The sequence below is a fragment of the Xenopus laevis genome, chromosome 4S (assembly GCF_017654675.1).
Source record: "Xenopus laevis strain J_2021 chromosome 4S, Xenopus_laevis_v10.1, whole genome shotgun sequence".
In the NCBI taxonomy this organism is placed as follows: Eukaryota; Metazoa; Chordata; class Amphibia; order Anura; family Pipidae; genus Xenopus; species Xenopus laevis.
Genome location: NC_054378.1, coordinates 83,417,850 through 83,434,716, shown reverse-complemented (window position 1 = coordinate 83,434,716; position 16,867 = coordinate 83,417,850). Strand labels below are relative to the sequence as shown.

Below are 16,867 nucleotides of genomic sequence, written 5' to 3'. Positions count from 1 at the left end.
TACGCATTCTAAAAAGTATCATGATATTTTATGTACATGGCAATAAAATTTAAGAATGTTAATGTACAATACTTCCCTCACTTCTTGGGTTTTTTCTCTATAAAAACGAAAATTCATATACAAAAATGTAAAGTTATGCAGCAATGTGTCTTTCAACGTATATCAGACTTCATTATCTTTTAACATTTCTAGTACTATTCAGTGCGTGACAGCTACAGAAGTGCATTATTCTGCCTACCCATCCCTTGGAATGCATTTGCATAGTAATACACATTCCAATACACAACCTCCCCTTATAACATTGTTCCTTTATGATATGAGGCCTTGTCACTTAACTGAAAAAAGAGCAGACTAAAAAGAAGTACACTTCATTTTCTAATTCTAGACAACTTTTTCCAGATTGGACAGCTGCTTAGAAAACATATACTTGCCAATCTCTTCTAGTACAGCCATGCTTTGTTTCTCTTCTCTCTCTTCTACACCTTTGAATTCGAATGAATTTCCATCCAAAGAGCTGGCTCGTTGGGACAGTAAAAATTCCTAGTAAAGGCAGAAGAGAAATGAATGCAATTGCAAGATCCCTTAAAAAGAAAAAGTAGCTCTTTTATTGTACTTAAACTGTTGGCCTTACTTCCTTTCCGACAGGTAATGACTGTGATTTCCTGATTTGTTGAGGTTGTCTCTCAACTGTAGACCTCACTGTTTCAGGTTGACTTTCTTCAGGATTTACCATCTTTCTTGACACATCAAATATCCTATCATAATATGTTATAAGTAGTTCAACAATTCGTGCTTGATATGGATAATCCACAAGAGAGGAAAGAGATATTGTGGCATCAGTCTGACGTGGTCTGATCAGAGTGGGCCCAAATATTATGCCAAGGTTGCTGGCTGACATTTTATTTTCTTCCACATCTTCGGTTACCCTGCACCGAATCAAAACAGATTTTTCTGTATTAGCAGGCAAAATAGTACACATTTTATACAAATAACATGAATCAGTACCTTCTTGCCATTCTTACTCTTTATAGCAAAAAGGGTAAATAATATAAAGTTGTGTTCAGAATAATAGCAGTGTGTTTAAAAAAGTTAATACAACTCAAAATCCTTACAACAGCTTTTATTTCCATATACACAAATGCACTGGAAACACTGCACATTCTATTCCAAATCAAAACATGAAGAAAATTGATCAAATTTGTGTTATTCCTTTACAGAAAGTGAAGAAAAGCGAATGTTAGGCTGTTCCAAAAAAATAGCAGTGTCTGCATTCTTCTTTACAAACTCATTCACTGTATAAACACATTTTTTTTCAAGATTTTGCTTTCCTTTGAATCACTGAACCAATATTTAGTTGTATAATCAGTGTTTCTGAGAACTGCTGCACATCTGTGTTGCATGGAGTCCACCAACTTCTGGCACCTGATACATTCCACAATTCTGCATTTTTTGGATTTGTCTCAGAAACAGCATTTTTGATGTCACCCCACAAGTTTTCTATTGGATAAAGGTCTGGGGGTTGGGCTGGCCATTCCATAACGTCAATCTTGTTGGTCTGGAACCAAATGTTTCTTGTTTACTGTGTGTTTGGGGTCTTTGACTTGTTGAAACAGCCATTTCAAGGGCAGTATTCTGATGTATTGAAACGGATCCATGATGCCTGGTATGCAATAAATAAGCCCAATGCCACATCTTTCAGATTTGGTTGCAATTTTAAAGCACTTGAGATCATTTTAGCTGAGCAGTCTATTATTTTCTGCACTTCCCCTCTCCAATCAACTTTTTTAATGAAAGTACGCGTACGCTGTTCTACTTAATATCTGGAATCATTTTACTCAGAGAAATGCAATATATCCAGCATACACAACATTTGCCGTCTTCCTTCCTGGACACCTGTTTTTTCACAGAATGAACAACTTCACAAATTGAACTCTAGCTATTATTATTTTGAACACTGCTATTATTTGGAACACACTTCAATTGATGATTCAATTACACATAATCAGCAGCATGCATGTCATGACTGTTGGGTTTCTATTACTCTACTACACCTAATTTTGACCAAAAACAGTGATTGATCAGGTTAGTGATGTCAGACTGCTATTATTCTGAACACAACTGTATCTTATACGAAAATACATTTACCAACTTACCTGTGTAGGTGCCCAATTAAGTAGTGTAGTGTGTTATAGTTTGATTCTGGCAACTGTTTCAAAAGATCTCTTATTTTAAGAATAACTCTATTCAGTTCAACACCGGAAGGCAGTCTCTTTAATGTGGGGCTAGTTGAGGAATCCCCCCTTTCTTCACTAGAGCGTTGACTTTCTTTTGCCAATCCAATCAACTCACTATAGAGTCTAAATACAATCAGTGGTTCAGGGAGCTACAGGGAATAAAAAGATACACATTTTTAACTCAAAAACCAAGTGCAACAATTCATGTAGCAATATAATCAGTTATATATTACCGATATAAAAAGCATGGATTTACAGCACATACTGCCTATATCACAGATCTTCAGTCCCTAGCGGAAATAGTGTAAGCTAACCGAGAGACTATCCAGGGGCTTCAGTTTCAGTGGGTTACACATGGAAAACACAGACTACTGGCCAAATGACAAGACAAAATTGGCTAAAACAAACAGATTCATTTTGTCGGCAATCCTAAATATGTGCTAATCATTGGCTCAATGGTTTTCCCAACATGACCAATCAGAATCTGCCCGATTTATATGGTCAAATGTTGATCAGTTTAGTTATAAACATGCAAATAAATTCCCTGACTTCCTCTGACTGTGAATTTTGCTTTAGGAAGTCATTCATCAGTAAAAGAAATGTCACAATAAATATAAAAAGTAATTTCTAAAAATTTCAATTATTTGATTATAATGGAGTCTATGGGAGATGGCCTTTTCATAAATCAGAGCTTTCTGGATAACGAGTTTCCTGGATAAGGGATCACATACCTCTATCAGTTTACCTCATCATATCATATGACTTACCTGGCGAAGGTAGAGCTTAAGAACATTGCTGATGTCATGTGCATATAAATCCGACAGCTCTACCAAGTCTTTTCCATTCTCAAAAGCTTGACATAGCTTTTCAACCCGAGACTTTGCTCCATTTACACGATAGATACCCTAGAAAACCATTTGTAAAAAAAAAAGATGTATTGGAAATTGGATCAATTTCTTTAGGGGGACTTAAGATTAGAAAAATGCACATATTTTTAAAGCCACAACATATTCTGCAGTGCCCTACGTGGGTGTGTATACCAATAAACAGGACAAACCTGGAAACTGAAGCTACTCCATGTTTGGTCCTATTCTGCAGTGCCGTATGTGGGTGTGTATACTGATAAACAGGACAAACCTGGAAACTGAAGCTACTCTATGTTTGGTCCTTGAAAGGTAGATAATTAGTTTACCAGTGCAGATAATCCTCCTGCATAATGGACTTCTGCTAACAAAACAGTCACAACAACGGTGCAAGGGTCGGTGTTATATACTGGTAATCTAATGACATACTTGCAAGGACGAAACATGAAGTACCTTTAATTTCCATGTCGGAGCTGTTTAACAAAAACCATAGACTTTACATTAAAGCAAAAAGCATGTTTGGCACAAATGTTATTCAGTAAACTCATGTTGTACAAGGTGTATACTTCCACTTTTAAGAAAAAAAAAAAGTAAACCCCATATTAATTAGTACATTGCAGCACAGGTAAATGAACCTGTCGGTTGTATAGTGTAAATAGAGCATATCTCCTTAGAAGTACAAGTGGCATTTCAATATTACTATGGAAATGTTGGGAAATGTGCACAAAACAAAAACGATATACTAAGTATAAATATCCCAAATGGTATTTTCTAATAAAGAGTTTAAAAACAGGTTCATGCAAAAAGTACAAAAATATAACCCTTGGCATCCTAAAAATGTGACCATACATCTAGGGACTAAATAAGCACCAACAAAAAGAGAAGACCGATCAACACAGAAACAAAATCTTAACAGAATGCACTGAACTTGATCAAAGTCTCATTTAAAATAAAAAAAAATTTTATCAAAATATTCCCCACTTACAAATATCAAACCAATATTTTATGGTAAAACAAAAGGGCTATTGCTTAGCGCAGTGATCCCCAACCAGTAGCTCGTGAGCAACATGTTGCTCTCCAAACTCTTGGATGTTGCTCACATTGTCCTCAAAGCAGGTGCTTATTTTTGCATTTCAAGATTGGAAGAAAGTTTTAATTGCATAAAAACTAAGTATAGTGCCAAGTAGAGCCTCCTGTAGGCTGCCAATCCACATAGGGGCTACCAAATAGCCAATCACAGCCATTATTTGGCACCCCAAGGGACTTTTTCATGCTTGTGTTGCTCCCCAACTCTTTTTTCATTTGAATGTGGCTCACAGGTAAAAAAAGGTTGGGGACCACTGGCTTAGCGTAACAGCATGTCACTAAAGCAGCTACTTATGAGATGACTTTTAAACATCTACCTGTTAGTGTTAAAGGGGAACTATCGTGAAAATGAAAATTTAATATATTCTTCATGGTTTCTGAAATAATCAAGTTAATGTTCACTATCCCTCTTTCAGCATCTGTCTCTTCATTCTGTCTTCATGCAGCAGTAGGGTGTCAGATAGTCACTGACAGTTAGATCCAATAAATCTTATAGGGGAGCTTCCTTTCCTGTCAGATGAATTAGAGCTCACTCAAATAACTGATTCCAGAACAAACAAAAATCTAACAAAATAACTGCCTTTTGCACAAATCCTGCATGTGGAGAGACATGATGCCTGGTGATTATAATAGAGTGAGCTCTAATACATCTTCTAGGCAAAAGGAGCCCCCTATAAGATATATTGGATCTAACTGTCTATCTGACACCCAATTCATTCATGAAGATAGAATGAAGAGAAACAGATGCTGAGAGATGGATAGTGAAGATAAACTTGATTATTTTCGAAATGGTACACAATTTTTAGATGATTAAATTAAGAAAGTTTCTTATTTCAGTATGCCGAAGCTTATATTACATTTTCATTTTTGTAGTAGTTCCCTTTAAGGAGATTATTGATTTAAAGGACATTATTCATTATTAAAAAAACACACACTGGTGCTCCCCTAAATGAAAATAATTCATGTTACCAAGTTACCAAACCAAATATAAAAAGCTTGTAGGTGATATCATGCTTGTGATGCCATATGACAAGATATATACATGGGTTGACTTCTACTGTACTTCACAACAATCAAGGTATACAACTTGGTTAATTTGAAGCAAGGAAGATTGGCTTTACAAAAGTTTAAGGGATGGCACAATAGCTGAGACGGAGTCTGACACTCCTGCTTTATACCAAAATACTGTAAGCTTCTCTTTTATTTCAGGATATACTCACCTTTATGGTTAATGCTCGGCTTTCAATTTCTGTTGTACATTTCTTTATAATAAAAGGAATGCCATCACGGGTGTTTTTAGCCGCCTGAGTAAATTCCACACCAAACAGATGAAGTCTTCCGTGAAGCTTTTTGTGTCCACACTGAATGGCCAGTGTCTCTAAACACTTCTTGTGGCAAGCAAGAGAACACTAAAATATGGAAACGGTGAATGAGACATTGATCTATTAAGCTTTGACTAGTCCCAATAGTGCGAACATTGACTTAACCTTAACAAGTGCAGACTCCTAAAAGGTCCTCAGGGCTAAACAGTCAGGAATTTTCCTTTAATATGTTCATGAATGAGAAAAAATTGCATATGTAAAGTACGCTGATTAAAACATTAATCTTACCTCTTCACATTCTGCCCCATGAAACACCACCAAGCTGTCACACTCTCTGCATTTAGATGGAGCTCTTAATTTTCGCAGCTTGTGTGTCTGGGCTGCCTTAGACATAACTGTATTTCTAAACGGTCCTGGAGAATTGGCAATCTCGGAAACAAGGTCATTCAAGCCTGCAAACAGTAGCAATTGTAAATTTGTCGCTATTATGGATTTGTTTACTGTAGTAAAATATATAAATGGGCACTATAATAAATATAAAAGGCAATATAAATATATACATATAAAGGGCACATACTTTTTCTATTTGATAAGATTCTTTTAAACATCAAGGGCAAATGTTATCTGAAGATCATTTGGGACTAAACAGAAAACCAGTGGGAATTTAAATATTTGTTTTATTGGCACACAACTGAGATGCTGGACCAAGGCTCGTGGTGCACATATAAACACACACATATGAAAACATAAAATCTTAGTATTACCATTGTCAGAAGGTGAGGGCGGTTCCCTTTCATCAAGATCGTCAGCGGATGACATAGTTCCTGTAGATGGTGTCCTGGGAAGCCTCCTCTTAAAACCCCCTGTAATCACATTTACAATATGGATTTGGAAATAGATTTTAAGTTAGTACACCATTCTATGGCTACAAAGCCTTTTTTTTTTTTTTTTTTACCTGGGCTTGCAGATGGAGAATCCATAGAACGGGACTCACTGCTGCCTCCTGCACTTTCTGAATCACTACACATGCCTCCACTTTGGTTTCCTACAGACCAAGATCTAAAAGGTGGTGCCCCTCTTATACCTTTAAGCATAAGAAATAAATTTGATAGACAGTTTTCCCACAGACGAAAATGATCATTAAGTTGTCACCAATGTTTTTACCAGGAATATCTATGCTGCTGCTGGACCTTTTCTGCTCCATCTTGTTAGATCGTCTATAAAGAGGGCTGCCGATGTCATCAGGGGGCTGAGATGGGAATTCTCCTGAGCCTTGAGATAAGTTGCCTTGTGATGCATGAACATTATCTTCTTGTCGTTTAGACAGAAGTGACCTTAATAGTGAAAGATTTTATGCTTTTACGGCTTCACTTTTAATGCTAAATCTTTTTATAAAAAATATTCTACATTTAAATTGTAGTATAAATTAAAACTTAGAATCATGCACTCTCTATACGCAGCTAAGTGAAGTAGAAACTTATGCGAGGTGAACTTGTGGTGCTTGCAAATTAATTCTGCCATATTTCATATAAATAAAACAGGTAGCAGGTTTGACACTTCTGATCCTCTGAGAGTGTATTTAACTTGTATATCTAAATGTAATTATTATTTAGCATTTTGTGTTATGTCAAATTTCAAATCTGCAATAAACCACAGCATACCCAGATGAAAAGTCGCCAAATTATCCTCCCATAAATAAAGTAACACACACACAAAAAAAATCTGTACTTCAGAGGGTTGCAATTGCTTTTACAGCCTTCACCACTTGCTAAACTGCCAATGGGTAAATGCAAACCAGTGTTAGGCAACATAGCCTGCATTTTGTCTTTGTTACAGCAGGCTGTGCAGAATCTTAGGAGGTTTACTTACCCTCCAATGTTTGTTATGGGACCATCCTCTTTGGGCAAGCTTTTGACAAAATCTGAATACTGTTGTCCTGGCTCATAAAGCTTGGCATTCTCACACAGGGTCTGGCAATTCACTGGAAGGGATACTACTTGGCTATGCTGTAACTGGAACAGATTCACTGTTGCCTATAGACAAATGACAAATTAACACCACTTCCAATATCACATATATCACATACTTCTAAAACAAACATATGTGTGTGAAGTATGCTTTTTATCCTGTTGATAACCCTACAGGAACTTGCACACTGAAATCTAAATTGGGAACATGACAATTACAAAGTAGTAAAAGAAGTTAAAAAAACATAACCACTGTCAGACTGTGCAATATGGGCACGCAACTGTGGTGCATAGAGTGCATAAAATTGTCCTATCATTTCATGTATAAAGGCTGGAGTGATTGGATGTCTAACATAACAGAACAGAACTTCCTGATTTTCAGCTCTTTAACTCTGAGTTAGTCAGTGACTTAAAGGGCCCACATGGGACATAACTACACAGTGAGTTTGCAATTGATCCTTAGCATGCAGCTCAGATTCAAAAGCAACAATTATGACCCATGTGGGCCCCCCTCAAATCACTGATTATTATCACTGGTTATTGCTTGGTAACCAATCCGTGGAAACCAAGAGAGCTGCAAAGCAGGAAGTAGTGTTTTGGCTTTTATGTGAGACATCCAGCCGCTCCATCCTTTATACATTACATTTTTGCCCAACTAACTATATTAGAAACATTTTTTTTATTTTGCACAGCCTATCTATTTACCCAGTTTTTATTTTTATACTGAACAATTCCTTTAAAGTAAAGTCACATTCTACTTCCTGTCTGTAGGAGCACAATTAACACAAACAAGCAGCCTACCAAGAACCTCTCCAACAATGAGCTGTTTTTTTAAATCTCAAAGCTTAACATGCTACAGCTGGGGCAAGGGAGGGATTTGTTTATACAGAGGGCTTTTCAGTGCACTGCAGTGCACTGCAGATTTTAATAAAAAGTACAAAAAACAAAAACACATTCCCTAATTAAAACAACAGGCAAAAGGTATGTTCAGTGCAAGCCCTATTCATTAAACGATGTTGAACAAAGGAGAAAACTACTTCTTTAAGGAAAGAACTCCCCACTTCTTGCAGAGCAATACATTTTACGTTTTCAATACAAAGTTTTGCAAGTCTGTGTGTAATGAATCCTCTAGATAACTACAATATAAACAGAGTTTGGCAAACTGCAACTTTAGACACATCCACTGCCAAGCGTGGTTTAATGAAGTGTTGCACTTAACTCTATGGCATGTCATGGTTTTAACAATGCCAATGGTTTTATTGATTTAATAGCAATGAGTTAGGAAGTGGAAGCAACTGCTCTAAAGTTTACCATTTTCATGTTGTCTTAACACTTAACTGGCACAGCCCAACCACAAATTACATTTTGATGAATAAGCAGATCTGTAATTAAATAATAATAATGGCTAGTACACACTATTTTATAAAATCTAAAATAACATTTTCACTCAACGAGATATAGATTTAAAGGCAAGACTGGTTATTTATGGATATAAAGGCTCAGTTACAAATACATGGTGCAGTGCAAATTTGTGTCCATCCAAATGCAAATCACAAAGGTACCTGCAATTGGACCTCTCAGTAAAATGGTTGTGTCAGCTTTGTTGTATAAGGTGCAAAGTGTCCAACCATAAAGAAGCTCTGGAATTAAAGCCTGACTTGAGAATGTGTTACTTCCAGGGTCCCTTTGCATGTTGCAAGTTCATATGATGAATCATATTGCTATACCTGTTCTGGGGTTTGAGCACTGTCACTCTGGAAAAAAAATCCAAATTCATAGTGCCCCCCTAAAGTGGCAATCAACAGTGAGGGCAAACATAGCATACAAAATACCAGCTGAGTCAGCAATGTCTTCACAGAAACTATAAAAAATAAGGTAGAACTAGAAATAACACATTCTGTTTTTAAAGGGAAAATACTCCCCCATACTGACATGAACTCATTCAGTAGGGCTGATGTATAAAAGGTACAAATACATTACCTGAACTTCTAAAGCAGATTTAAATTATTATTTATTATATTATAATTACAGGGCAATGCATACTCCTTCACCATGGTCGAAATGTTTAGTGGAAAGCAAAGGTACTTTAAAGGAGAACTAAACCCCCCATGGCGATAAGTCCCCACTTGCACCCCTGCCTGCCTCCCCCTGCACAGTCTTACCACCGAATTCTGTCCCCTCTAGAAATAGCAACCGCACATGCAGAGTGAGCGCAGCGGAGCTCAAGGGGGCTATCTTCTTTTCTTCAGTAATGTTCGTGTTTTCTTACTCCACTTCAGCAATTTCATTCTCTTTTGGCGCATGCACAGTTGTCGCGAACCGGAAGATTGCTCCAATTGCGCATGTGCCAATATGCTGCTCAATTCACTCTGCATGTGCAGTCTCTATTTCTAGAGGGGACAGAATTCAGGGGTAAGACTGTGCAGGGGGGAGGCAGGCCAGTGGGGAATTATCACCATGGGGGGGGTCCAATAAATGCTTTCTGGAAAAAATCAAAACAAATCAACAGAAAAGACTAACTTACAGCTTTAAGAGTGAGATCACACTGATAAATAAGTTCTCGAACTTGCGTTAAAAGATCACTCTTGAAGTTTTCCATAGAAATCCTCCTCTCTTCAACTTCTGCCATACAAACTTTGTAATATTCTTTAGCTTCTACTGCCTGTCAGGTGAGAAAAGAAGAAAACAATAATCTAAAAACATTCAAATTCTGAATAATATATTATTAATTATAGCTGGTGACGGTAAAGCTTGTGCCAAAAAATATTTTGGAACCCATGCACCTAATGGATGCAATTGGAAGGGCTGAGAGTAGGCATTTCATGTCGAAATCTGCCATGTCTGCCTGCACCCTAGCACTGGGGCTCAATATTTTACTGCATCTTTACATAGATGTAGCCTTATAAAAGGATCTATAAAGAGACAACTTATTGACTTAATGCCATTTTTATGAATACAGTTACAGGGATAGTTCTCCATTAAATTACCCTTTATTATGAGGTAGACATTGCAAACAATCATTTATTTGTTATTGGTTTTTTTTTAATTATTTAAGTTTTTTACTTTCAGTTTAGAATTTCAGTAACTATCTGGTTCAAACCAGGCAGTGGTTTGAATAGAATGTGAACAGCAGGGAGCCTGACTTGTATGATTAGTAAAAAGTAAAAACACAATGAAAATGTAGCTTTACAGGGCAATAGTTTTTAGCTACTGAGGTCAATGATCCCCTACTTGAAAATATTGGGAAATAATTGAAAAGGAACAAAAAACACAACAGAGCATGTGCTCATCTTTTCTCTGTACCGGTCTAGACTGATATGCTTGCAGCAGGCAATGGTCAGGTCAGATGTAAACCTTCAGGCTTCTGTGGCCCCCAGTCTGCTAAAGAGCTCCACATACTTTAGATTATGACAAGATCATTTTTATTATAATTGGAGCCCCTGATCTTCCACTATGAAGATAAAGGAAAACAGCGACGCTCTAAGCAGTTTCAACTGAAAGCTGTCTCAAGCCCACTGACCTCCTTGCAGTGGATGCATGGCTGCTTCAGCAGGTCTAAATTACATTCTTTCACTGTTAATGCCTAGACTACTGTAATTACCATTTTCTCTGAGTCATAAATTCAAGACAGCCTGTGATATAAACAGCAGGTCTGACTTTTTTTTCTTGCAGTAGTGGTAAAGGAAACTATTTTTGACAAAAACAATATACATTTCAAGTAACCACAACGATCTTAAAACTCATAAGAGGTTTGTTGCAGTTATAATTGTAATTAACTGAAACATGATGCTAAATCAAGACCAAAATACCAGAGGTAATCTAGTTTACTAAGAAAAAGCTGTAACAAACTATGAAAATGTATGCTGCCATTACAGTAATCATGAAGAGATACTTGGGAATTTAACAGTCTTCACATAGAAGATCAGAATTCTCCTTTAATGATTTAGTGATTTATACAAGGTTAGATTTGACTATATTGCCTCCCCAAGAAAAGGTATACTGAGAGACATTATACACAGTGTTTTGGACAGTGCTGTGTCCCAGGAATAACTGCAATATCCCTTCCCTGCCTGTCAACTCTCTCCATTCAAAAGATTGGGAAAAATGCCTATGCATACACTGGTAGCGAGAGGAAGGCACCACTCAAGAATTCTGTCTCCCAAAACAGTATACAGGGGCAGTCAAGGGTGAAAACTGCAGGCAATATTTCTGCAGAAATACTTGGTGGGAAAATGCTGCCTATAGCCAGTGTTGTACATTGCAACACTGCAACTGCAAAATGGCAATGAATGAATGGAAGTGACAACATATTTCTACAGTGCAGGCAATTAATACCATTACAGGATTTAACTGCAACCACATACTGGTCAAGTATTGAATAATAACAATAATATCACACTCTGCCTGGTTACTACAATGGAATTAGGCAAAGGACCAACAGTATAAGGGTATTCGGAAACAGTAATGAGTACAGATAAGCAGAAAATAAAAAAAATTAATAAAACAAACTCATTTTAAGAAAGAAAACAGTTGTACATGGAGTCATGATAAAAAAACAGCAAAATAAAAAAATCCGGATGCCTGGCTATTGTCAGATATGAAAAATTTCACAACCAGCGCTACAGATAATCGGTCCTACTAGTTATTTCCATGCGGCTACAAATTCCTCCCCCATAAATACTGTTTGCCAGTGGCTTTGCCAACTCACTATCCACTTGTACTCACTCTCTAAATGTATATGTAGCATTTTATTATATCTGTCTAAGGAGGCGTTACATGGGAGGTGTAAGGGAGAATTACCTCCTGCCTCCACGCCGACGCTGCCCTGCTGTCCAAGATGGCGGTGCCCAGTCCTTCCACGAGGTTCTTCCCAGGCGCGCCACTGTGACGCCAGCGCGTTTTCGCCAGCATCAGAATGGACGCCCGCGCCTGGATGGATGCCAGCGTCGGAACGCCTGCGCAATTACGCCAGCGCAGTGACGTCATCACGTCCATCTTTTGGCGCCAAAGGAGGCCTATTTAAGGAGCCTAAAGGTCTGCAAACATTGCCCAATTATAGGTTCTACTTCGTGTGTTTCTGGGTGTGCTAGTGTATATTGATTCCTGTTCCTGATCTTGACCCATTGCCTGTTTATCGTTATTGAACTCTTGCCGCCTGAACTGACCTATTTGCCTGGACTTTGACCATTCTTTTGCCTAATCCTATTGTACCGCGAACTCTGAACTTCAGCTTCCTCTTTGGTCCGCTACTCCAGTTTGAGCCTTCGGGCCCTTACAGGAGGTTAAAGGGATACTGTCATGGGAAAAAAACATTTTTTCCAAAATGAATTGGTTAATAGTGCTGCTCCAGAAGAATTCTGCACTGAAATCCATTTCTCAAAAGAGCAAACATATTGTCAATTTCCCAGCTGCCCCAAGTCATGTGACTTGTGCTCTGATAAACTTCAATCACTCTTTACTGCTGTACTGCAAGTTGGAGTGATATCACCCCTTCCCTTTCCCAAACCCCAGCAGCCAACAAAAGAACAATGGGAAGGTAACCAGATAGCAGCTCCCTAACACAAGATAACAGCAGCCTGTTAGATCTAAGAACAACACAATAGTAAAAATCCATGTCCCACTGAGACACATTCAGTTACATTGAGAAGGAAAAACAGCAGCCTGCCAGAAAGCATTTCTCTCCTAAAGTGCAGGCACAAGTCACATGACCAGGGGCAGCTGGGAAATTGACAAAATGTCTAGCCCGATGTCAGATTTCAAAATTGAATATAAAAAAATCTGTTTGCTCTTTTGAGATATGGATTTCAGTGCAGAATTCTGCTGGAGTAGCACTATTAACTGATGCGTTTGAAAAAAAAACATGTTTTCCCATGACAGGATCCCTTTAAGGACAATGAGAGGTCGCTTAGTCGTTCACTTAAGGCACGATAACAAAATGATGAAAGCTGTGCTACTGCTTTATTGTTGTGGGTAAATTAATCAAATTGTATAATCATGTAAAAATGCCTCAGACATAATTTATCAGTGGCAATTTATATTGTCAGCTGAAAATGATTAAATATTTTGCTTGTTCAGTCACTGTCGTGGGTGTCATTACTCTTAACCAAAAATGCTAAATTAGCTTTTAACTCTAATCCTCGCAATAGTGCAAAAGAAAAAAAGTTGGAAAATGAAGTATGTTTAACAGCAGATTTGAGTCCCATTCAAAAGTTCTGACCTTCTGCAAAGCTTCCTCTTCTAGACGTCGCCTTTTTTCCAGCTGTTTGCTGCCATCTTTCAGAAGTCCCCCACTTATGCTGAGCAGGTCCTCCTCTGCCCGCATTGTACTGGACTTTGCTTTCTCATGTTCATCTAGTCGCTGGGCATTTAATAGTTTAGCTTTGCGTAAAGCTGCCTCCTGATCTTGCTACAAAAAAAATAAAAATGTAATTGTTATAGGTGGTAGGTGGAGAGTGTCTACAGCTGATGCAAAATCAAGGACCTAGACTTTGGCAATTTGCTTTAGTAGTCAGATTTTTAACAGCACAGAGGATGTGGCAAGAAACATGACCCTTAAACAGAATTTTTGTTGCATAGCTCTAGGTGCAGTAGTCCCAGTCAAACAGATAATTCAGACTGGGAACCCTCAGCAAGATTTTCTGACTGAGGTTTGACACTACCAGAAAAAAAAAAAAAACATTTAAACATTGAAAAACCTAATACAATTGCTCAGGTATATTTCCCTGTTAAAGTAAGAAGATCTCAAAATAGCATTCACAATCTTCGGTTGAAACAAACCATTTTTTTCTGCTCTCGCTGCCAAAGATCTTTCATTTCCTTCCTTTGTCTATCAAGCTCTGATCTCCTAGCTTGGAGAGGCTGAAAAAATGAATAATAAACAAATTGAAACATTGAGCTAAATTAGTGTTACATACACAATAAAGTCATGATCTTGCATATTTTTTTTTTTAATTTCCCAGCGCACAGAGATGCAATAAAGTGGATGTGGAGCTGTTGCAAATAAAATCTATTGCAGTTCTTAAATGAAATATTCTTCTTTAATACATCTAAAAGTTATCACTTCAATGTATTACCGTCTTAGTGGCATCAAAGAAGTCTGTTTGATTACAGAAAGTCCCATTGATCCCACCGACTTGCTTTTATCAAAGACACTTCTAGACATTCATATTTGGTAACCAAAAACACCTGACATGCCATATTGCTAAAAGATGCAGACCCCAACCAAATAAAAAATACCGACAACAATTTCTTGGGTTTCAAAGGTGTGAAAAATCCAGATCTATCCATAATCCTTTGCAGTTTTGACAATTTAGTGATTAGCCATCATTTTTTTTTTTTTTACAAAAAGGCTTCTGAATGAAACATTCTTAAAGATATGTGGATATAGTCTGTCTCCATCTGTTTTTAGGCCATTACATTAGAATATTTACCTGGATGAACTTGTTGCTTTGAAGAGCACCGATTGTTTGAAAACATGCTTGGCTGCTCTCCATATCATTCTGAAAAGCTGCTGTGAAGATGGGTTGGAATGGCATATATTCCTAAAAAAATAAGATTACGTTAAGCAATTAGTGCTATATAAGGTTACAATTTTTTTTTTGCAAATTGTACAATACAAACAAAGACATCATACTTGAAAATATATTTGAAATAAAGAATCATGAACATGATTTTGACAGGTAGATAACCAAGTTAAACAGTTCTAGCACTACAGAAACATAACCTTTTATTTTGTTTAGCATTCCAATTTCTTTGAAAAAGTTTAATGATCAGTTACAATTTGCAGATCAGAAACAAAGCTTTTGAGCATTATAGTAAATAAAATGACTTACCTGATTATTAACCAATGATTTTGCATTTTCAGCCATTTTTGCAAGGTTTCTAGCAGTTTCAATTTCTACAGATTCAAAGAGATCACAATATAAAGTTCATAATGTGAAGCACAACTGCCTAATTTAAAGTCAGAATAGAATCAAATTAGTAAATGGTTCAAGTCACTGACACAGCTATTAATTTAGAAATCACATTATTGACAGTCTGTAGAACATGCCTGACAACAGATTTCATTCCAAAGCTCATTAGACGCGAAGAGGAGCCACTCACCCACACTAAGCCTTTTCTCTACCCAGGCAAGAATATCCTTGGTGTATTTTGACCAAGCTTTAGCATACGATAGAGCAGATTCAATTCCACTGTCGTACCGCAGAAGCATGTTGTCCACTTCTTCTGCCCTAAGGTGCCCTAAAACAAAATAGGAGTTGAAAAAGAAATTATTTTTCTGCAATGCCCTGCAGTGGATGCAGTGTCAGCCAACCATGAATGCTGTAGTTACTCTGATCTTGGATTGTTCTTTAATGCCGAATGACACTAAATAGGACTGACAGGGATTTTCAAGAGGGGTCAGAGTCACAAGCAACTAAGATGCTTCTGTTGCCTAGCACATGACTACTGCAATGCGCACGCGTGTGTGTGATACATAACAGCAATGCATATCATCACAAAATGTCATATCCATGCAGTATTTTACCTGGAATATCATCCCTCTCGTGAATTAATCCAGCTGAATCGTCCACAGAAATGTTTTCAAAAGACTGATATACAAATTAAAAAAAACGAGAGACAAAGAATGTCAGATTTTGCAATAATACATTAATAATACTTTACATGGACGGGGAAACACCATGTACAAGGAGAAAGAAAGTTATGGTAACAGCCCCAAGTGTTTTAAAGATATTTTAAACAAGAAATTCATTTTTTAAGCATATATTTCTGCAGAACAACACATTTTCATATATTTCAAAGTTTTTGCCTGTACCAGTATTGTAAATATAAATCAGATTATAAATGGAGGACAATGGAGATTTTTTTGAGTAAAAGTAACACAAGCAGTTCGCAGTCTGCAATTGTCTCAGTCTCACTGTTCTCAGTCTGCAATTGTCTTGTCACGATCAGTCAAAAGGTTAATTCGTTTCAAGTCTTCAAAAAAAAAAAAAAAAAAAAAAAAGAGTGCAGTGTGTGGAATGACTGTACTTAGGTGAACATAGAAGATCCCAGAAACACAAAAATTCAACAAAAATCAACCTAAAACAAAGTATAACCTACACATCCTAATGGTTCTGTTAAAACATACAAATGTAAAGAGAATTACATAAATTAGGTAGATTGACAGCCAATACTGGGATTCTATTCCTGAAAATTAATCAAATTCAATATCATATAATTTCAACATTTTGTCCTTGGTAAAGCGGATCCTTAGGCAAGTGGCATACATCCCCATTTTCTTCACTTCCACCGTGAAGCATTGTATAATAACGGCGTCAGATCTGCCGTTCATTTATTTTACACAATTTTTTTTGGCGAATTTCGTTTCACACAACATAATAAATATGCCCCAA

The 16,867-nt window shown here is 37.1% G+C and overlaps 1 protein-coding gene across 6 annotated transcripts in view; it reads right to left on the bottom strand.

The window, feature by feature from the left end:
* arhgap29.S (Rho GTPase activating protein 29 S homeolog) overlaps positions 1-16,867 on the bottom strand; it is a 67,966-nt gene that overhangs the window by 3,459 nt on the left and 47,640 nt on the right. For all 6 annotated transcript variants that reach the window (XM_041591328.1, XM_018259616.2, XM_018259617.2 and 3 more), the window contains 17 exon segments: positions 16,000-16,063; positions 15,576-15,713; positions 15,305-15,369; positions 14,903-15,013; positions 14,250-14,330; positions 13,690-13,878; positions 9,997-10,134; positions 7,375-7,538; positions 6,670-6,839; positions 6,461-6,589; positions 6,270-6,368; positions 5,794-5,957; positions 5,404-5,592; positions 3,002-3,139; positions 2,154-2,383; positions 632-926; positions 432-540 (listed from right to left, as the gene is read on the bottom strand). In XM_041591328.1, coding sequence (XP_041447262.1) covers positions 432-540; positions 632-926; positions 2,154-2,383; positions 3,002-3,139; positions 5,404-5,592; positions 5,794-5,957; positions 6,270-6,368; positions 6,461-6,589; positions 6,670-6,839; positions 7,375-7,538; positions 9,997-10,134; positions 13,690-13,878; positions 14,250-14,330; positions 14,903-15,013; positions 15,305-15,369; positions 15,576-15,713; positions 16,000-16,063 — 2,473 coding nt within the window.